The sequence below is a fragment of the Myotis nattereri genome (genome assembly GCF_964212035.1).
Source record: "Myotis nattereri genome assembly, chromosome: 16".
Classification (NCBI taxonomy): domain Eukaryota; kingdom Metazoa; phylum Chordata; class Mammalia; order Chiroptera; family Vespertilionidae; genus Myotis; species Myotis nattereri.
This window is the reverse complement of record NC_138091.1, coordinates 54,477,054-54,495,328: the sequence shown is the minus strand read 5'-3', so window position 1 is coordinate 54,495,328 and position 18,275 is coordinate 54,477,054. Positions and strand designations below refer to the sequence as shown.

General features: G+C 63.8%; 1 protein-coding gene across 2 annotated transcripts in view; it reads right to left on the bottom strand.

Annotated features, from left to right (window-relative positions):
• Nucleotides 1-3,057: 3,057 nt before the first annotated feature.
• Nucleotides 3,058-18,275, bottom strand: part of SEPTIN9 (septin 9) — a 57,128-nt gene continuing 41,910 nt past the window's right edge. For both annotated transcript variants that reach the window (XM_081109740.1, XM_081109741.1), the window contains 9 exons: nt 9,523-9,714; nt 8,550-8,681; nt 8,061-8,142; nt 7,661-7,798; nt 7,408-7,525; nt 7,097-7,192; nt 6,793-6,889; nt 5,246-5,297; nt 3,058-5,033 (listed from right to left, as the gene is read on the bottom strand). In XM_081109740.1, the coding sequence (XP_080965866.1) occupies nt 4,904-5,033; nt 5,246-5,297; nt 6,793-6,889; nt 7,097-7,192; nt 7,408-7,525; nt 7,661-7,798; nt 8,061-8,142; nt 8,550-8,681; nt 9,523-9,714 (1,037 nt within the window). In that variant the 3' untranslated portion in view covers nt 3,058-4,903. The remainder of the gene's footprint in view (nt 5,034-5,245; nt 5,298-6,792; nt 6,890-7,096; nt 7,193-7,407; nt 7,526-7,660; nt 7,799-8,060; nt 8,143-8,549; nt 8,682-9,522; nt 9,715-18,275) is intronic.

Here is an 18,275-nt window from a genome sequence, read left to right as displayed (position 1 = left end):
AGCGCCGGCCAGCGGAACCACGGGGGTCGGTGGGTCCTCACCCTTTCCCGCTCCGCAGCTGGCTGGGGCTGGGGGTGGGGGTGGGGTAAGTGCCAGCCTTCGAGCATTCAGACAAAGCTCGTGACGCTGCGTCGCTTTTAAGAGAGAGAGAGAGAGAGCGAAGAACTCCGAGAACCTCCCTAAATTACAAGTGTGGGTTACAGTAATTGCTAAATTGCAGAGCTCCGACTTTATCAGACGCACGCCCCCTCCGCTCCCCCGTTCTCAGAGGCTGTGCTGAGCTGACAAGAGCCCGCAAGCTCCGTGGAAAGCCTGGCCCGGAGCTGAGTGGGGCCAAGGGAGCCCTCCCCTCCTTGCAGGTGAGGCTGGGAGCCGAGATCTGGCGAATTCCTTCCCCTCCCTCCCCGAGAACCAAAGCGCAGGTGATTGGGGAGCCGGGATGGTAGCATTTCCCGAACGTGCGGAAGCGCAGTGGGCTGTGCCAGTCACTGGACTCGTGGAGAGGGCCTTCGCCAGGCTACCGTTCCTCCTTATTTGCACCTGCAGCTCCGAGAGCACGTGCCTCGTCCGTGAGAATTACCTCCCACCTCTGCACACCGGTGGTCCCTGTCCGGTAGCTCCCGCCCTCCACACACACGCCCCGGTTCACACCTCCGTGCCTCCGACAGGCCAGCTACGCGCAGGCGTGTGCCACCTGCCTTTTGCGTAGACACACACATCACGTTTCTCACGCTGGCCTCTGCTCGCCGAGCACCTGACCCCGGGACCCCGCCGGCTGTGGTGAAGTGAATCAAAGCCTGACCCAGCTCACCTGCATTTTAGAGCGACAGCCCCTCCCGTGAATGGCCCAAAGGAAGAGGGAGCATGTTGTTTTTCCAAGAGAAATGTATTTATTTTACACACCAGTTTTTCTATACACATTTGAGGTAAATAAAATCATTGTAAGACAGGCAAAGAAGCAGGAAAATGGGACCCTCAGTCAAGAGAAAAATCATCAATAGAAATAGACCCACAGACAGCTGAGACATTAAAGGCATTAAAGGACCTAGTGGGAAAGGCAGGCAGCGCGTGTGAACAGGCCCGGACAGCAGAGTGCAGCAGAAGGGGCTGCACAACGCTCAGCTGCTGCTTTATGTCAGCTCTGCCCGCAACCTTCTGGTTAGTGTTTGTTCCTTTTGGCTCCAGGGCCAAGGAGCAAGATGAGGCTAAAGCAGAATCTTTTTCTTTCTTTTAGCTTCAGGATGTTGGTGATGACGGTGGTGATGGGGATGAAGATGATGGTGATGGTGATGATGGTGGTGATGGGGATGGTGATGGTGATGATGGTCGTGATGGTGATGGTGATGGTGGTGATGGTGGTGATGGTGATGATGATGATGATGATGATGATGGTGGTGATGGTGATGACGGTGGTGATGGGGATGAAGATGATGGTGGTGATGGGGATAATGGTAGTGGTGATGATGGTGGTGATGGGGATGAAGATGATGGTGATGATGGTGCTGCTGCTGATGGTGGTGATGATGGTGATGATGACAGTGGTGGTGGTGATGATGGCTAACATCCGTGGAACTGTCTTACTCACCAGATGTGACTATATGTGCTTCACAGGAACCCAGTCATTTAATCACAACAGTCCCAGGTGTTAGGTAGTTTACCATCACTTTACATATGGAGAAACTGAGGCAGGGAACTACACACATCACCCAGTCACCCACCTGGTAAGTGGAAGGACCAGGACTCACTGCCCTTTGATGATCTTTGCAAATGAACCTGGTCCACGGACCTGCAAAACACTAAGGGCGAGGTGGTGGGAGGGGGGAAGCATGCACCTCCCAGAGCCTCAGCCTTTAGGAAAATCAAGGTCAGAGGGGAAGACTCAGGGAGCCTGGAGCTGAGTTCCTCTGCCCTCCTCGTGCCTCCTCAGGGCTGACTCGCCGAGCGGAGCGTAAGCAGAGTTTGCAGACGGTCCCGGGCTCTCCTCTGGCCATGCTGACGTGTTGGAAGGGCAGCTGTGCTTTTCATTACTGGGTTTTGCAATGCTGGGTGTCACAACACTGGCTGTGATCCTGCCAGCGTGGCAGCAGAGGGCACAGCTCACGGCCTGTCTCGGTACAGTTGCAATGTTGGCATCCTCTGCCCTCCTCCCCCAGGGCCCGTCCCCAAACCCAAGGCCCGCCCATGGCTGTGAGGGCCCTGTGCACCCCCACATCGTGTGCCTTGGGGTGATGCATGTGTATCGGAGTCTCACATGTGCACTTCCTGGGACAGACTCTGATGAAGCTACTTATGGGGAGGTGGAGAGGCTGGGGGGGGAGCAGGGGGGAGGCTGGGGGGAGGGGGGGAGATGGAGAGGCTGGGGGGAGGGGGGAGGCAATGTGCAGCAGCTCCCTCGCACGACAACTCTCCAGTATTTAGTTTTTGAATCCAGATGGTTGAGGCCCGCGTGCTGGGCAGCTGTAATTATTTATAGTCTTGATCCTCAGTCATTACAGCGTCTTCTCCAGCCAAGAGGGAAGACTCCTTTTCCGAGGGGCTCTGTTCCACGGCAGTTTCTCTGAGGCCCCGAGGGAGTCGCTGCTGGGCAGCTGGACAAGGCTCCCGACCCCAGGAGGGCAGCCCAGGGCCGGAGGCCTGGTGTCCCCTGAAACCAGCCTGACTGCTAACAAACAAGCCTGGCAGAGGGAAGGGAGACAGGCGTGGGCTGGCCGAGGGACCAGTGGAGGGAATGGGGCGCGGAGCCTGTGCTTCTATTTCTCTTGCTGTTTGGACCCTGCAGCCCAGCGGGGAGCCCCAGGCACAGGACCAGGTGTGCCCAGCGCAGGTGCAGAGAAAGGCAGTGGGGCGGCCCCTGGCCCCATCTCCGGGAGCCCAGTTCTCCCAGAACACGACATGGGCACCAAGTCACTGCAAACGCCGGCCAGTTCCTGGGCGTCAAATTTCAAGATCTTCTTTCCGAGGGCGAACACCCCCAGCTCCTCCCCACGGAGACCTCGCAAAGGCTCCTTTACCTTAAATAGGTTTGCTGTTCGCTTTTTTTTTTTAAATGTATTTTTTGTGATTTCAGAGAGGAAGAGAGGGAGAGAGAAACATCAATGGTGAGAGGATCATTGATCGGCTGCCCCACACGGACTGAGCCTGCAGGCTGGGCAGGCCCTGACCGAGTGAACCATGGCCTCCGGGCTCACGGGTGGACCCTGAACCGCTGGGCCCCCCGCCCGGCTGCTGTTCGCTCCTCAGTCATCCCCGCAAACGAGCGCTTCCAAGGCCCCGAAGGAGCAAAGAGCTCCCCGCACGCGCACTGCTCACCCTGCTCACCCTTCCGGGCCCGCGCCCCGCACCCCAGCCGTCCGGGAAGGACCCACCCGGAGCCTCCCAGGTTTGCATTTGGAACATTTATTTCAGGAAATACATTTCCAACACTTTGTTATTTATACAAAAAGAGGCGGATTCTCAGGAGGCACCTAGCGAAAGGCCACTGCGGACGCACCCCCGTGAGGGAGGGTTTCGGGCTGGGGCGGAGGCGGCGGCGGGCGCCCGGGAGGTGCCCCACCTCGCGCTGACGCTGGAAGCGGACATGTCCTTCAACATCGCGGTTTTGGCAAAAACACGGCAAGTCGGTAAGTAAACTGTTTCACCGAGGGGTCCTCCTCTGGTGACCGGGGAGCCAACGCCGGGTCTGTCTGCACCCCACATCTCCTGCTGCTCCCCTGGGGTCTGCAGGCGCCCCGCACCCATCCCAAGGCAGGAGGAAGCCCGCTGCGCACGCAAACGTGGTCCCTGCTGGTCCCCTTGTGGAGAGGGGCTGCGGGAGCATGGGGGTCCCTGGGCCGTGCTCGTGGGAAATCCTGGCCTGCCCCTCTTGGGGGTCCTGGGGTGCAGGCCCCAGGCACACTCAGGCCACAGAGTCAAGGTCTCCCACCTCCCAGCCAGCAAGGGCGTGGCCAGGGGGGCTGAGCGGGCACCTGGGGTGGCCTGGGCCTTCATTTAACCAGAGCACCAGGGCCAAATGGGTGTCCAGACAGACAGACCCGCACACTTGCTCGGCCCACAGACGGGGGGCGCAGGGACCAAAGCCCCTTGGGCCACTGAGCAGCCCAGCCATGGTCCAGAGGCCCCTTCCTGGGCACTGGCCATCACTTCCTCACTCAGCTCCCCACCAGGCTCACTTGCTTGACCTTCCTAAAATTTGGGGGGCGGGGGGTGCATCTTTTCCTCCTTTGAATCCTCAATCAAATCCCAGCCAGTGGGGACGACAGGGGCACCACAGGGCAACGAGGACACACCTTCCTCTCCAACCTGTCTCCACTCCCGTCCGAGGGGACCGCGGGAGTGTGGGCTCGAGGGGGCGGCTGGGTAAAGGCACTTCCTGCTCCAGGGCGGGTTCGCAGGTGGGTGGGCAGGCGGCAGCCGACGGGCTCGCCACGTCTAAGCAATTGGCAACTTGCGTCTCGTGGAATTAACTAGTCTCCCTGCGGGGGTACAGGGGTCAGGGGCTCTCTGAGTTATGTGGTCTGAGTTATGGCCACGCCATGTCAGGGGGTGGAGGCAGCAAGGGGCTCCAGGTCCCACAGCGGGCGCCACCCCTCCTGGGCACACCCCAGGCTCCCGGGGCTGAGACAGTGGGGGCACGGGGGTGGGGGGACCAAGAGCAAGAGCAGGAGGCCTGGGGTCCAGCGTCCCCGGACCTGAGGGGCAGCCAGAGTGCCGGCCTCCACGCCCGGCCCCCGTGGGTGGGCCAGTAACAATCATACTCGGGGGCACTCGGTGTCGGTCCTGGCATCGTGGGCAGGGGCGGAGAGCGATGCCGAATGGGGGGGAGGACATAAAATGAACGGGGCGAGGGGCGGGCTGGGGCTGGGAGAGGGGGTGGGGGGCTGGGGGCTGGGTCTAGGGGCGGCGTCTACATCTCCTGGGCCCCCGGCTCCTGGTCCTCCACGCCGTTGGCCATGTTGCTCTCGTGCAGGCGCTTCACGCGGTAGGCCTCGAAGTGGATGCTGCTGGTGATGTCCTTGATGTTCTGCATGTGCGTCCTGGCGCGGGGAGAGGCCAGTGGCAGGGCCGCCGGGCGCAGGGCGCAGACCCTTCCACGCTCCGCCCTCCCCGCGCCCCCCCCCACCGCCTGGGCCTGGCCTCCCGCTGCCGCCCTCCCCACCCCCACCCCACTGCTCGGCTGCCCGGCGGGGGATTAGCGCCCTCGCCCACCACCCACACCCCGATTTGGGTCCCCGCCCCCAGGTCTCACCTGATGAGGAGGTCCCGCAGGTAAGCGAACTCACAGTGCATGATGTTCTCAACTGAGGAGGGAAGAGGGGCTTTAGCGCCGCCCGAAGCCCCGCCCCCAGCCCTGCCCGCCCCGCCCCCAGCAGCTCGGGTGCCCAGAGGAACCCCGGGCAGGTGGGGGCAGGTGGGCGGGGAGAGGGAGTCGCTGCTCCACAGGTGAGCACTGGCACCTCACAGGCACCTGGCGCTGCGGATACCGGGTGACGGGCCTGGCTCGGCTCCTGCTCCCCAGAAGGTTCTGGAAGAGCAAGGAGATGGCACAGGAACCAGGCTAGGAAACAGCAAGAAAGAGCCTCTCTGACCCTCAGTTTCCGCCTCTGGAAAATGGGCATAAGGACGCCGCCCAGCTCTCGGGACGTGAGGATGGAGTGAGCTACCTGTGAGCCGTCACACCCGCCTGCCTCTGGACCACACGTGGGCGCTTTTCAAGGGTAAATGCCCGGATGGGGGGGGGAGGGGACAAAGGACAGTACGGGGGGCGCACCCGCTGGCCCAGGGCGAGCACAGCGGGCGGCTCTAAGCTGGGTCCTCCCAGAAGCTGTGGGGTGCAGGCGCTGCCACCTCACCACCACCCCATAGTCCCACGGACGGGGCTGCTTCCTGAGGACCCTCAGCGCGAGCTGGTGGCACCACCAACGCACAGCGGCTGGAACAGGGACATGGGAGCCCGGCAGGGAACCAGCCTCGCTCTCCACCCCAGCTGCCTGCAGGGCCGAGCCGGCCACCAGGGGGCAGCAGAGGATGTCAATCACCGCGCCGCCCTCCCGGCCCCTCCCATGTCCCCACTGCCCTGGTCTTATTTCAAAGGTCCCCCCCCCCCAGCCCCCAAACACGCCTCCATAAAAAGGTCCCTAAACAGCAAGATCTCAGGAAGAGAGGAGATGAAAGAGGAGGGGCCAGGACAGGGCAGGCCCAGGGCAAAGTCTGCCTGAGAGGGACAGGGAGGTGAGCGGCCCTCAGGACACCTCCAGGGTCAAGACCCCTGGACCAGGGAGGAGCTGAAGGCGAAGCAGCCTGCAGGGCAGACGTGGCAAACACCCAGCCTGCACCCACCGCCAGCACCTGCGTGGGCACCCAGAAAGGTCACGTGCCCCTGCACCCTTCTCCCAGCTCTCCCGGCAGCTGCCAGGGCGGGTGGCCCCGTGCATTCCAGGGCCGGGCAGGCTGTCGGCCTCTGTGAGGAGGGGCAGCCACGGCCACAGGGCGGGCGCTGTAGGGCTGAGTGATGACCCCGTACAGTGACCCCTGCACGCCTGGCCTTCCCTCCCCGTCTGGGGGGGGGGGTCCAGGAGGCCCGGCTCTATCAGCTCATGGCTGCTTGCCCCCCACTGCCCCCCGTTTCCCCAGTGAGCCCCTCCTGGTGGCCGGCTGGGGGGCAACGCAAGGGACGAGGTTCCGAGCGCCCAGCTCAGGCCTGGCTGGCAGCTGGGGGTGGGGGGCGGGGTGGGGGGCAGATGCGGCGTTGCCTTGCTGATCTGTCCGGTGCCCCGCACGCCAGCGGGCAGCTACCTTCGATGGTGCCCCATTTGGTTTTCCTGCCGAGGATCCTCTTCCCGTTCACTTGGTACTCGTGGTCACTGCCCACCACGGCGAACGGGATCATCTCCTGGGGGAGGGCAGGGCGTGGTCACACGTGGGCCTGGGAGGAGCCGCCTGAGCTGGGGCCACTGTGGACACTCGGGCTCCGACCCCCACCAGCCAGAGAGGGTGTTCTCGGGGCTCAAGGCCACCCCGCCCCTGTCTTCCTTAGACCTGGATGGGCAGGAGCCCGCCCACACCCCCCGCGGGCACAGCGTCCGGGGCCACCACTCACTCGGAACTTCTCGTTCACCAGCCGGTCCTCCGCGTCCTCGTCAAACTCCTTCTGGGGGTACACGTCGATGCCATTGGACAGCAGGTCGGCGGTGATCTGGGGGTTCAGGGGAGAGAGATGTGGGCACCATCCCCGTGGCAAGCGGGCCCTGCCCCAGTATCTGCCTTTGCCATGACGTCTGGGGGCTGGTGACCTCGATATTTTCCAGTTCTTTTGCCTCTGGAGTGGGGGGGGGGGCGGCTGCAGACCTGCCCGCCAGGAGACCTGTGGCTGCCGGGAGGGGGGGTGGGGGGCGGGGAGTGGAGCCCTACCCGCTGTTTGAAGTAGACCCTCTCCTCCAGGGTCAGCGTGTCGGCCTTGGCGATGACCGGCACGATGTTGACCACCTTGCTCAGGCGCTTCATGAACTCGATGTCCAGGGGCCTGAGGCTGGAACGGAACATGTGGGTGAGAGTGTGGTTGGTGGACCCGGGACGGGAGTGAGGGGGGGGTCACCCGCCTCCGGCTGCATGGAGCTCGGGGGGCATCCCAGGCCTGGCCCCCGCCCCAGGGCGCCACACGTACGAGTGGCCGGTGGCCGGGATGAAGTACAGGCAGCAGTGCACGCGCGTGTCGGGGATGCGCTTCTTCCGGTTGATGTTCACCTCCTCCTGCAGGTACTTCTCGTACTGGTCGTTGATGAACTTCATGATGGGCTGCCAGCTAAGCGGGGGGAGGGGGGGGGTCAGCCTCAGGCTCCTCCCGCCCCAGCTCAGGGCAGCGCCCCGGTCCCCACGGCAGGCCACCCATTCCCAGGGCCCAGCCTGGTCCCCGGCGCACGTGACTCTCTGAGCAGGGACCACAGCCTCAGCTTAGACGTGACCTCAGGGCGGGTGGGGGGGAAGGGCAGACCTGGGACCCCCGGGGCTGGCAGCAGCCTGGAGGAGCCCCACCCCGCAGGCCCTGCCCTCGCCCTCGCCCTCACCAGTTCTCGTTGTTGATGTGGTCCCCGAAGCCCGGCGTGTCGATGACCGTCAGCTTCATGCGGACGCCCTTCTCCTCGATGTCTGCGAGGACCACGGAGCTGAGCTCAGCGGGCGCCGGGACCTCACACCTGGTGCCCCCCTCTCGCCGCCCGCCTGGCCAGCCCCGGCCCAACATGGCCCACGTGGGGCGCCCCAGGGTGACCTGCGATGACACCCCAGCTACACCAGCGACACGGAGTCTGCACCAGCGGATGCCCAGCGGGGCCTGGCCTTCCCCTGGAGGCCCCGCCCAGGGTCTCTGGTAGGAACTGGACCTCTGAGCTGGGCCTGACTGGACCACGGGGTCCCGAGAGCCGACCCTCACCCCAACCCAGAGTGAACGAGATGGAGGAGCTGCCGCTGGTCCCCAGTGCAGGATCCGGGTCCTGGCCCCGCACCCCGCACCCCGCTTCAGGGGGGCGGGAGGCAGGACCGGCCCCGTCCCTCACCGTGCGTGATGGACTTGATCTCGATGGTCTTGGGGATGCGCTCCTCTGAGCTGGGCGGCTGCACTGACTTCCGGCTGATCTTGGATTTGAAGAGGGTGTTGATCAAGGTCGACTTCCCCAAGCCGCTCTGCCCTGGGGGGAGAAGGGGCCGTCGGCCGGCATCCGGTCAGGGGGTTCACAGACCAGCGACTCCGCAATGTCTGGGCATCACCCCCAGCACCCCTCTGTGGAGGGTCAGGGGGAGCCAGGCAGCGGTCACGCTCCCCCAGCGCATGGTTGGACCCCCACCTCTGAGCATAGGGGTCCAACCACCCCCTGCGGGTCCCATGGCTCCCTCCCGAGAAGGGCTGGACGCAGAGCACGTGAGGGTCAGAGGAAAAGCTCCCAGAGCCCCCACCCAGGACCCCAGAGAGAGGGCCCGCCTCCCCCACGGAGGGAGGTCTGTGAACCGGCCACAGGCCAGCCACGGCCGGCCGCCCATGCTGCTGGGCTCCGGTCCAACCGGGGGCCGGGCTCCCAGCCTCCGGGTTATCTAGGGAAAGGCTGCCAGGCCCAGCATGCAGCCCTGACCGCCAGCCTCGGCGAAAGGTCGCTGGGTCACTTCTTCCTGGTGCCAAAGGCCTGGGCCTGCTGGGCATGGAGGGCAGCCCCGTGGGACTGAAGGCCAGGGTTCGAGTGGGAGCCGGGGGACGCTGCGGCAGAAGCTAGACGGGGAGGCCGCGGGTCAGAGTCCCACTTTCCCGAGAGCCCGCCTGGCCAGCCCTCCCGGGGGCTCCAATGGGGGGCAGTGGCCGCTCTGAGGAGCTGGAACCCTCAGGCTGGCACACGGGTGCACATTACAGGGCCACCCGCACCCCATCCCCCAGGCCAGGCCGTGGCCCCGCGTTACAGAGAGAGGCCGGGCAGGCTGGCGTGAGAGCCGCCCCCGGAGCCGCCGGCCGGGGCTGAGCGGCGCCCTGCGGGCGGGACTCACCGACCACCATGATGTTGAACTCGAAGCCCTGCTTCATGGCCTTCCTGCGCATCTGCTCCAGGATGGAGTCGATGCCCACGTAGCCAAAGTCCACGGGGGCCTTCTCGTTCCGCGGCGCAGGCGCCGGCTTGAGCCCGGGGTCCCTGGGGGTGTCAGCCATGTCGCCAGCGCAGCCGGGAGCTGCCTCGGTGGCTGCGGAAAGAAGGGCAGAGGCGTTAGGGGTGACGGGCACCCGCAGGTGCCCCCAGGCCCCTACATCCTCCGGCAGCAACAACCATCGGCTCCATTTCTCAGACGGGGAGACTGAGGCTCACCTGCCCTGCGACCTCCGAGGAAAACCTGGCCCCGAAGCCCTCGCCACGGTGCCACGTAAAAGGCACCCACTGTTGGCAGCCACGCAGGTGGCCGGGCCCGCAGGGCGCCACCCGGGCCCTCAGACCTGTCTCCACGCCCGTCTCCTCTCCGCCCGCCGGCCCCGCCCACCTGCTCACCACCTGGGCTCACCCCGGAGGAACGGAACCGGAACCGGAGGAAGGAGAGGGCAGGCAGAGCCCAGCTGGGCTCCATCCCCTCCACCGGCCAGGAGCGGGCGGCCTCATGAACATGGAGGGAGGGACCACCATCCCCCTGCCACTCCTGGGGAGTCCTGCTCAGCCCCCAGGTGCCCCCCGACAGCCCGGGCGGGCTGAGTGCCCTTTGGAGGTAGAGCCACGGTCCCCCTGCCCCTGCCGCCTCTGGACCGGACCCCAGCGGCCACCTTCTCTCTGAGCCCAGCCCTGAGTGCCCCTGGCCTGCGGCCAGGAGGAGGTTCTGCTTCCGGGGCAGCGGCCAGGCGGGCAGGTGGGGCTGAGCTTCTCAAAATAACTCCGCTCTGCGGCCCGCCGGTCAGACCTCCTCCTTCCCACAGCCCCTCCCCTGCTGCCCCGCCACCTGCCCGGGTCAGAGGCTGGGGGAGGGTGCCCGGAAGGTGCCCAATGGGGACGTGAGGTACACCGTCTAGTTCCGGTTCCCACCACGGTCTGTGTCTCAGTGCCCCCCCCCCACTTCCCCTCAGCCAGCCACTGCCCCTGTGGCCGCTGCCCCCAGCCCTGCCCTCCGGCCACCCACTCCTCACCAGCCCCAGGAGCCCAGGACCGGTGCCAGGCCAGTGCCCAGTTTTCCGTAAACTGCGTTCCCACTTCCTGATGCAATAACCAACCCTACCCCCACGCTGTGCGCCCTCAGCGGCCCCCCCGCAGCGGATGCCCACGGCCCCACACGCTGTGACGGGGCACTGGGGAGCTGAGGTCAGGGCCGGGGCCCTCCCCCGCACCCGGGCTGCACGGGGCCACAGAGGCAGGAAGGTGACAGGGGCCACTGGCTGACGGATTCCAGAAACCGGCCGTGGGCGGTTTATCTCAGGAGCCAGGCACTCCCGTCCCTGCTTCACAAGAATCCCCACGTCAGGGGACTGAGGGATGAGAAAGTAACACCATGCAGATGAAAAGCCTGGGGCCCAGGGGTCCCCGCTGCCCACCCCAGCCCAGCCCCGGAAAGGCCACCCGGGCCCCAGGGTGAGGCTGAGGCCCAACCCTCGCCGGGGCCTCCCCCACCACCTGGCCGCCCCGCCCGGCAGGCACCGCTCCCTCTTCAGAAAAGCTCTCCCCGGCCCTGCACCTTTAAATAAACAAAGACAAGAGCAGCATCTGGGCCGCGTGTGGCTTTGGGGCCCTGTCTTATGGGGCGGCTGCCCCGCCCCGCCCACGTGACTGGAAATTGCTTCCATCTGTCTGTGGGTCTGGGAGCCATTCTCCACCCCACCCCCCAAGTCCCTCCGCCCCTCCCCCTCCCTGCAGGACTGGGGGGGTGGGGGCCTGAACCCTCGCTTCCCTGCATGTCCCCAGAAGCGGGGATCCAGCTGGCCCGCCCAAGGCACCGCCATCCAGGACAGAAACCTGAACCCAAGCACACATCCCGCCCCCCGGCCCTGCTGGAGAAATGAGAATACAGCCAGCCTTCTGCGCAGGTGGGGTCCACGCCTGCCTCCTCGGGGAGCCCCTGGCAGGCCCCTCGATTCTGCCCACCCTGATGGCCGGCGGGCACAGTGACAGGAGAGCTCCTCCCCCTGCCCCTCCCCTGCCCGCCATGGGGTCGGACCCCGGCCCGTGGGAAGAAGAGGAGCCCAGCAGGCAGACCCGCCCGGACCCGCTGTGCGGCCTTTCCTTCTACGATGAAAATCCCTCTGCCTCTCTGTCCAACATGGTGGCCACATGGGGCTTTAAAAAAAAGTTGTGTTAAACGACACTTAACAGTAACACGTACCCCCTTAACCGCGGTTACGCGCACTGCCCAGTGGCCTTGGGCACATTCACACTGTGGTGCAGCCGTCTCCACCGCCACCTCCTGAGCTTCTTCATCTTCCCAAACAGACCCTGTCCCCATTGCACACACACCCCGCCCCCCCATGGCAACCTCCCTCCTACTTTCCGGCCCCGTGAATCTGAGAGCTAGGTGCCTTCCACAAGCAGAACCCGGGTGTCCTTCCTGGCTCAGCCGAGTGACGGGCGGGTGGCTCAGCGCTCTGTCCGTCCACCCGCCGACGACGTGGGCTGCCACGCCGCCTCGAAGCCGCTCTCGCGGGGAGTGAGCCCAGAGTGGCCGGCCGGTCACACGGCCGCAGCACCTTCAATGTTTTGAGAAACCGACAACTGTCACCACAGGTGACTCCTGATCCGGGAACGGCCCGGGAATGTTTACCTCGTTCCATGAACATGTACGTCGCTACAGGCCGACGCGGCGACGCACCCAATTCCAGTCCGACTGCAACTCCTTTCGCAAACGGGCAACCGAGGCCCCCAGAGTGGTTTTTCCTGAAACGCCCCTGGAATGGGTCAGGCCGGCACGAGGCCTTCTTTGAGTGTAACCCTGTCATTTCATACTCGCTTCTGTGACATCTGATTAGTATCTGTCGGGGTCCCCTCTACAGACTGTGAGCTCCGGGGGGCGGCGACCCCCAGAGCCCTGTGGTGAGGGGGCACTTGGTCAAGACGCGTGGGATGATGGGGCCCTGAGAGTCTCCCCGGGGGGAGGGGTGGTGATGGGAAGGGGCGAGGGCTCTGCCTCCCCAGCTGGCCTGCAGCCCCCACCAGACCTGTGTTCCCACCCCCCGCCCCCTGTGACCCCTGCCTGGGACTGGGGCCCCCTCTTTCCCAAGGCCCTGCCACCTGACTGTTGTTGGTCACACCCACATTTCATCAAACGTTATTAATAGGAAAGGGAAGTTCTTAACAGAGAAATAAGAGGTTTCACATTCACGTCCGAGATCACTGCACCCTCATCAATAAACAGAGCAAGAAGCAGCCCCACTTTTTCTCAGGGGACACTCGTGCTCAGAGAAGTTAAGTCACTGATCCAAGCTCACACAGCATCTCCTGCCTCTTCTCACTGCTCCTGGCCGCTATGAATCCAGCGTGGGAAAGCCCTGGGGAAGGGGACCTGGAGAGGGCATAAACTGTGCCTGGGGGCCGGGCCCCCGTGGGAGCCTCACGCCTGCTCCCCGGGTCAGCCACCCCCTCCCGGGTGACGTGGACCGAAAGGAGCCCTCAATGCCCGAGTGTCGTGAGCCGCGGGCACAGCGGAGGCCCCGATGCCACACTCAGGGCTGCAGACCGGTGCCCAGGGCGGCCAGGCAGTGCCCAAGGGAACAGACCCTTCAGTGCCCACAGGCGGTTCTGGGGCCGCCAGACCAGCCAGTTTCTCTCCGCAGCTCCCATTCTGAGCCCTAGCCCATTCGCCTCTCCTGGCAGGGGAGCCCTCGCCACCTGCAGGCTGGGGGCAGCTGGTCCGGCTGGGGCTGCTCTAGCTCTGCCTGTCTTGGGGACCTGCCCCCTCCTCACCACAGGCATCTGCGGGGCCTTTTCTCAGGATTCGGGGTGAGGGAGGGGTTTCCAGAGTGAGGCGGGAAGCCGGGCGGGAAAGGACGGGGTGACCTTGCTGTTCTGGGTGCCTCCGCGGGGCTGTCATTCGCAGCCCAGCCAGCACCATCTGAGGGCGTCTGCACGAGGGACCCATTCTCCCCGCCCGGGCTGCCAAGGGTGACGGGATCGATCGCCGCCTGTGGACCGCTGGGCCTGGGGCTGTGGGATGCAGCCCCAGGAAGGAGCCAGCTATGGGGGGACGCCTCTCGGGGAGCTCACACTTCATCACGCAGCCCCGGGCAGCCGTGGGGAGGGCTCGGCGCAGGGCCGGGCTCGGAAGCCCACACCAGGTCACCCTCTCTGCCTGCCCTGGCCCTGCCCGTCTGACCGCAGAAACATCCCTGAAAGCCCATCCCTGCAAACATCGGACACGGCTCTGCCGGACTCGGCTCTAAGCCAGGGATGGGCAGCCAGGCAGGCCCTGCAGCACCAGAGAAAAGGCCGAAGGAAGCGCAGGGCCCCACCGCCAAGACCAGGAGGCACTGGACGCGGGTGCAGGGCTGGCTCCAGGGCCCCTCCTCTCAGGTGCTCTCAGGAGATGCGGCCCAGCCAGCGGGATAGGAACTGCAGGCCTGTGAAGGGACATTCACATTTTACACTCCATGACCTCTGAGGAAAGGCAGCTGAGACCAAGCCTGGCTGCAGCTCTTCCCCACCTCAGCGCGGGGTCCCGGATTCCAGGGCCCTCTCAGGGTCGGCTGCAGTTCTCCCAGGACACTGGTGCTGATGTGGGCAGATCCTGCCACACCCACTGCCCTGGCCAAAGCTCCTGGGCAGACTCAAGCGTAACAGATGATCCACATGCCCCTCCGCATCCTAACACCACCTCCAGGAGGCTGCCCGGTTGCGCTAACAACATCACCGGGGTCTCAAAGATGACACCCCACTTCTGGTATCAGTGGCTGGTGGAGGGAGAAGCTGGTGCTCACCAACTCTGCATGTGCAGGTGAAGGAAAGAGAGTGGAAGGCATTGGAGCTGGAAACCAAATGGGCATAGAGTTGAGAGGGAATTGCCCTGGAAAAAGATGTTAAAGAAATGGCTGCCGAAACCGGTTTGGCTCAGTGGATAGAGCGTCGGCTTGCGGACTGAAAGGTCCCAGGTTCGATTCCGGTCAAGGGCATGTACCTGGGTTGCGGACACATCCCCAGTAGGGGATGTGCAGGAGGCAGCTGATCGATGTTTCTCTCTCATCGATGTTTCTAGCTCTCTATCTCTCTCCCTTCCTCTCTGTAAAAAAATCAATAAAATATATTTAAAAAAAAAAAGAAAAAAAGAAATGGCTATACATAATAGTGATAGAAAAAGATCCTGGGGTCCTAGTGGACCAGGACCACAAGATCGATTCATTACACAAATATTCCTTGAGGGCCTACCACAAAGTAAGAAGAGAGAAGACACTACAGGTTTGAGATGAGTGTGAATGAAAACAGCGGTAGCACAGAGGAATGTGAAGTCCATTGACTCAAATACTCATTACCCAGCACTCCCAGAGTCACGGTAGCACCCATTCTGTAAGGAACTTAGTCGGTAAACAATCCAAGACTCCCGTGTGGGTGTCACAAACCTTTTTTAAAAGCTGTCAAAGGACTCCCTCCCTCAAAACAATATCCATCAAGGGAGACACCCACCAATAAATTTGGACAATTTGGGGGGAGGGGGGTGGCCATCTAAGAACCCCTAGGTCCGTAGATCTCAATGGAAAAAAAATAACTTAGTCTGACGGGACTTAGAGCTTATTTGCGTTGTCTCTTCACTGAACTTTTATCAACAGCATACAAAGAAGTTCAGGGCTCTGCGGCCAGAGAAGGTGAGGAAAAGTTTAAAATGATCAAATGTGGAAAATTCATCAGAGAAGCCGAGGGGAAGAGAAGGAAAGAGCGGAGGCTGTGAACAGTTGGCGTCCCTGAGCACAAGGGCTGAGTCCTGCTGCTGGGGGTGGGCGGGGCCGCTGGGGGCGGAGCTGCGGCGGTGGGCGGAGCTGCAGCAGTGGGCGGGGCCGCGCGGCACTGGTGGGTGGGCGAGGCTGCGGCGGTGGGCGGAGCCACGGAAGGTGGGCGGGGCTGCCGGGGGGCGGGGGAGTGGGCAGCAGAGACCGGCGGCAGGGCTTTGAACAGAGGCTCCTTTCCGGTGTCCCCATGAACCCACCCGAGCCTCTACAAACGCCTCGTAAATGTCACCGGGGAACTTCCTGTTCCTTCTAAAGATGCAAACATTGAGTATAAACGGCCAAATTTTGCAAATGGTGCAGTGGGATCAAGGGCTGAATTTTAAAGGCGCACAGGGCTCGTTTAATTCGATAAGTAATTCCAAATCGAATTACACTTCACACTTTGTCTGGGGCAGGAAACATCTCATCACAGCCTGGTCAGGAACGGGCTGCCAGAAATCTGAGCCCTGGGCCTCGGCCTGCAGCTCTCAGAGACCGGCACACAGGCAGCCTCTGCCCCTCAAAGGCTGCGCCCCTCTCCCCCTCCTCCTGCCCTTTCCGAGAGGAAACCCGACCCCAAACCGCAGTCGCATGGTCTCCGTGTGGGTGGAATGAATCCATCTCCCACGACCCGTGCCCTCTGCAGGACCTGGGAGGGGACAGGGCAGGACCAGCTCCATCCCTCCCCCCCACGCCTTCATTCATTCAGGGGGCGAGGCGCCCCGAAGTCGGAGGCCCCCCTTTGACTGCCCGCCCCCCTCCCCCTCAGCCTTTCTCTCACCAAACCCTTAAAGCGAGCCTCTCCGCCATTGTCCGGGCAGGAATTTCAAGAAGGTCTTCATTGCTGCCAACACGGTCTCAATGGCCCGTCGGGAGAGTCAGGTTTGGAGCCGGGCCAGCCCTCCCCGCCCCCTCTGCTCCTTCATTCGCAGCCGAGATCCTGGGCTCAGGGCCCATGGAGACATCAATCTCTGGGCAGAGCAGGCTCCAACCTGCCAGGTCCTCACTCGCTGCTCAACACGCTGCGCAGAATTCGCGTGGGGAGAAGGCCAGGGAGGGACCGCCGCCGCCTGGCTCCGGACTGACTTCGTATTTCGTGTCCCACGGCCCACTCCCCTCGCAGGATCGGGGACCACGCTCGAGGCTTCTCCCAGCCCAGGGAAGCTTCCAGCAAGACAGGCCCCTCACCCAGAGCCAACCCAGAACCCAGCCCCGGCCCAGCCAGGCCGCCCACGGAGTCCGAGTGGCCCGCCAACCACAGAGATTCCGTTAGTTCTTGGCAAATGCTTGCAAAGTTAAAAAGAGAAAGAAAAGGTCCTCCCCCGCCGATGGGTGGACGCTGGCCATTTGTCACTGGGTGGAAGTTCCTCTTATCGGGGATGTCCCCCTGAGGGGGGGCAGCCTCCGGCCCGGCCCCGGCCCCTCTCCTATCAGCAGGGCTGTCAGCAGATGCTCACCAGAGCTGTCCGAGGCTGGGCACACGGGCTCTGCCTCCCCCGACTGATGAAGTCATCTGAAATGACCAAGGAGACTGGTCCCGGGGAGCTGAGCAGAAAGGAGCTTTAAGCCAAGAATATAGAGCGATTTCCTTCTCTGTTCAGATCTCAGGCAGGGACGCTGCCTAAGGCTGGCTCCCCACTCCCAGAAAGGCGGGGGGGGGGGGCAGGAGCAGAGGGCACCTCCTATCTCAGTTGAGGGATGGGGAGCGGTCAGCACCACATGCAGCCAATGGGTGTCATGCACCCACTGGCCGCTCCACCTCTGGCCTGACGAGGCGGGGGAAGGGCGGGGGGTGGGGGGGGACGGCTCGGTCATCTCCTCTCCCCACCAGCGGTGCTCCCCCCTCAGGAGGGCAGGGGGTCTGGGGACCTGCCAGGCCCCTCACACCAGGCTCAGACCCTGCATGCCCGGAACGCCGTCTTCTCTCCGCTTCGGGGCAGCCTCTGCCCTGCGCTCTGGCTGACGCTCCCCCAGGAACTGCGCCCCTCCCCTGGGCCAGAATGCCAAGCTCCATCCAGGACTGGACACCAGTGCCAGGTGGACAGTCCCGAGGAGTCCACCCTGGCTCAGTCAAGACGCCCCGCTGTGCCAGGTCCTCTGCCCAGTCCTGGGTATCAGGTCCCTGCCTAGTGAGGTCTGGATGTCTCAGTCGGAACACGCCCCAATCTGAGCTCTGGACCCCCCACCGGCCCTCCCACCACACCCACGACCCAGTTCTGCCAGCTAGAAACCCAAGGCCCAGCCTTGCCCCCTCCCTTTCCAGCACCCCAAATCCAACCACCCACCCCAAGCCCTAGCCACTCTAACCCAGCATATCTGCAGGCATCACCCTGCCTCCCGCCTCCGCGGCCACACAGCCAGGCCACCGCCAGGACCTGCCCAGCCCTCACTCCATCCTCCTCGAGGCACCAGGATGGGCTGACAAAATGGGAATCACCCTCCTCATTGCCCGCCTGAGACCCCAAGCGGCTCCCACTGCGGCTGCGATAACAGAGTCCCGAGGCCCCAGAATCCCAGCGGGTCCCGTCCCCTTCCCCTCGCTGTGTGACCCCGGAGCAAGTACCTTCCCCTCTCTGCGCCTCCACTCCCTTATGGACAAGGGGGTGATAGCGGGGCTGAGGCCGAGCGGGGGAGGCAGAGCACACAGAACAGCGCCGGGCAGTCCTGCTGAGTGTTTGTTAATGAAGCGAAGGCCACCCAGGCTCCAGGCCAGTACCTGTCCGTCTGTCCCCCGCCTCCTAAAAGCTTCAAACGGGGCTCCTCACAGGTCTCCGGCCTGGAAGCTCTCTCCCTGCTGTCCCGGGAGCTGCCCAGTCCTCCCAGGTGCTACCCTGAAGCAGGCCCTCGATGCTTGTCCCAAACGGCCCTG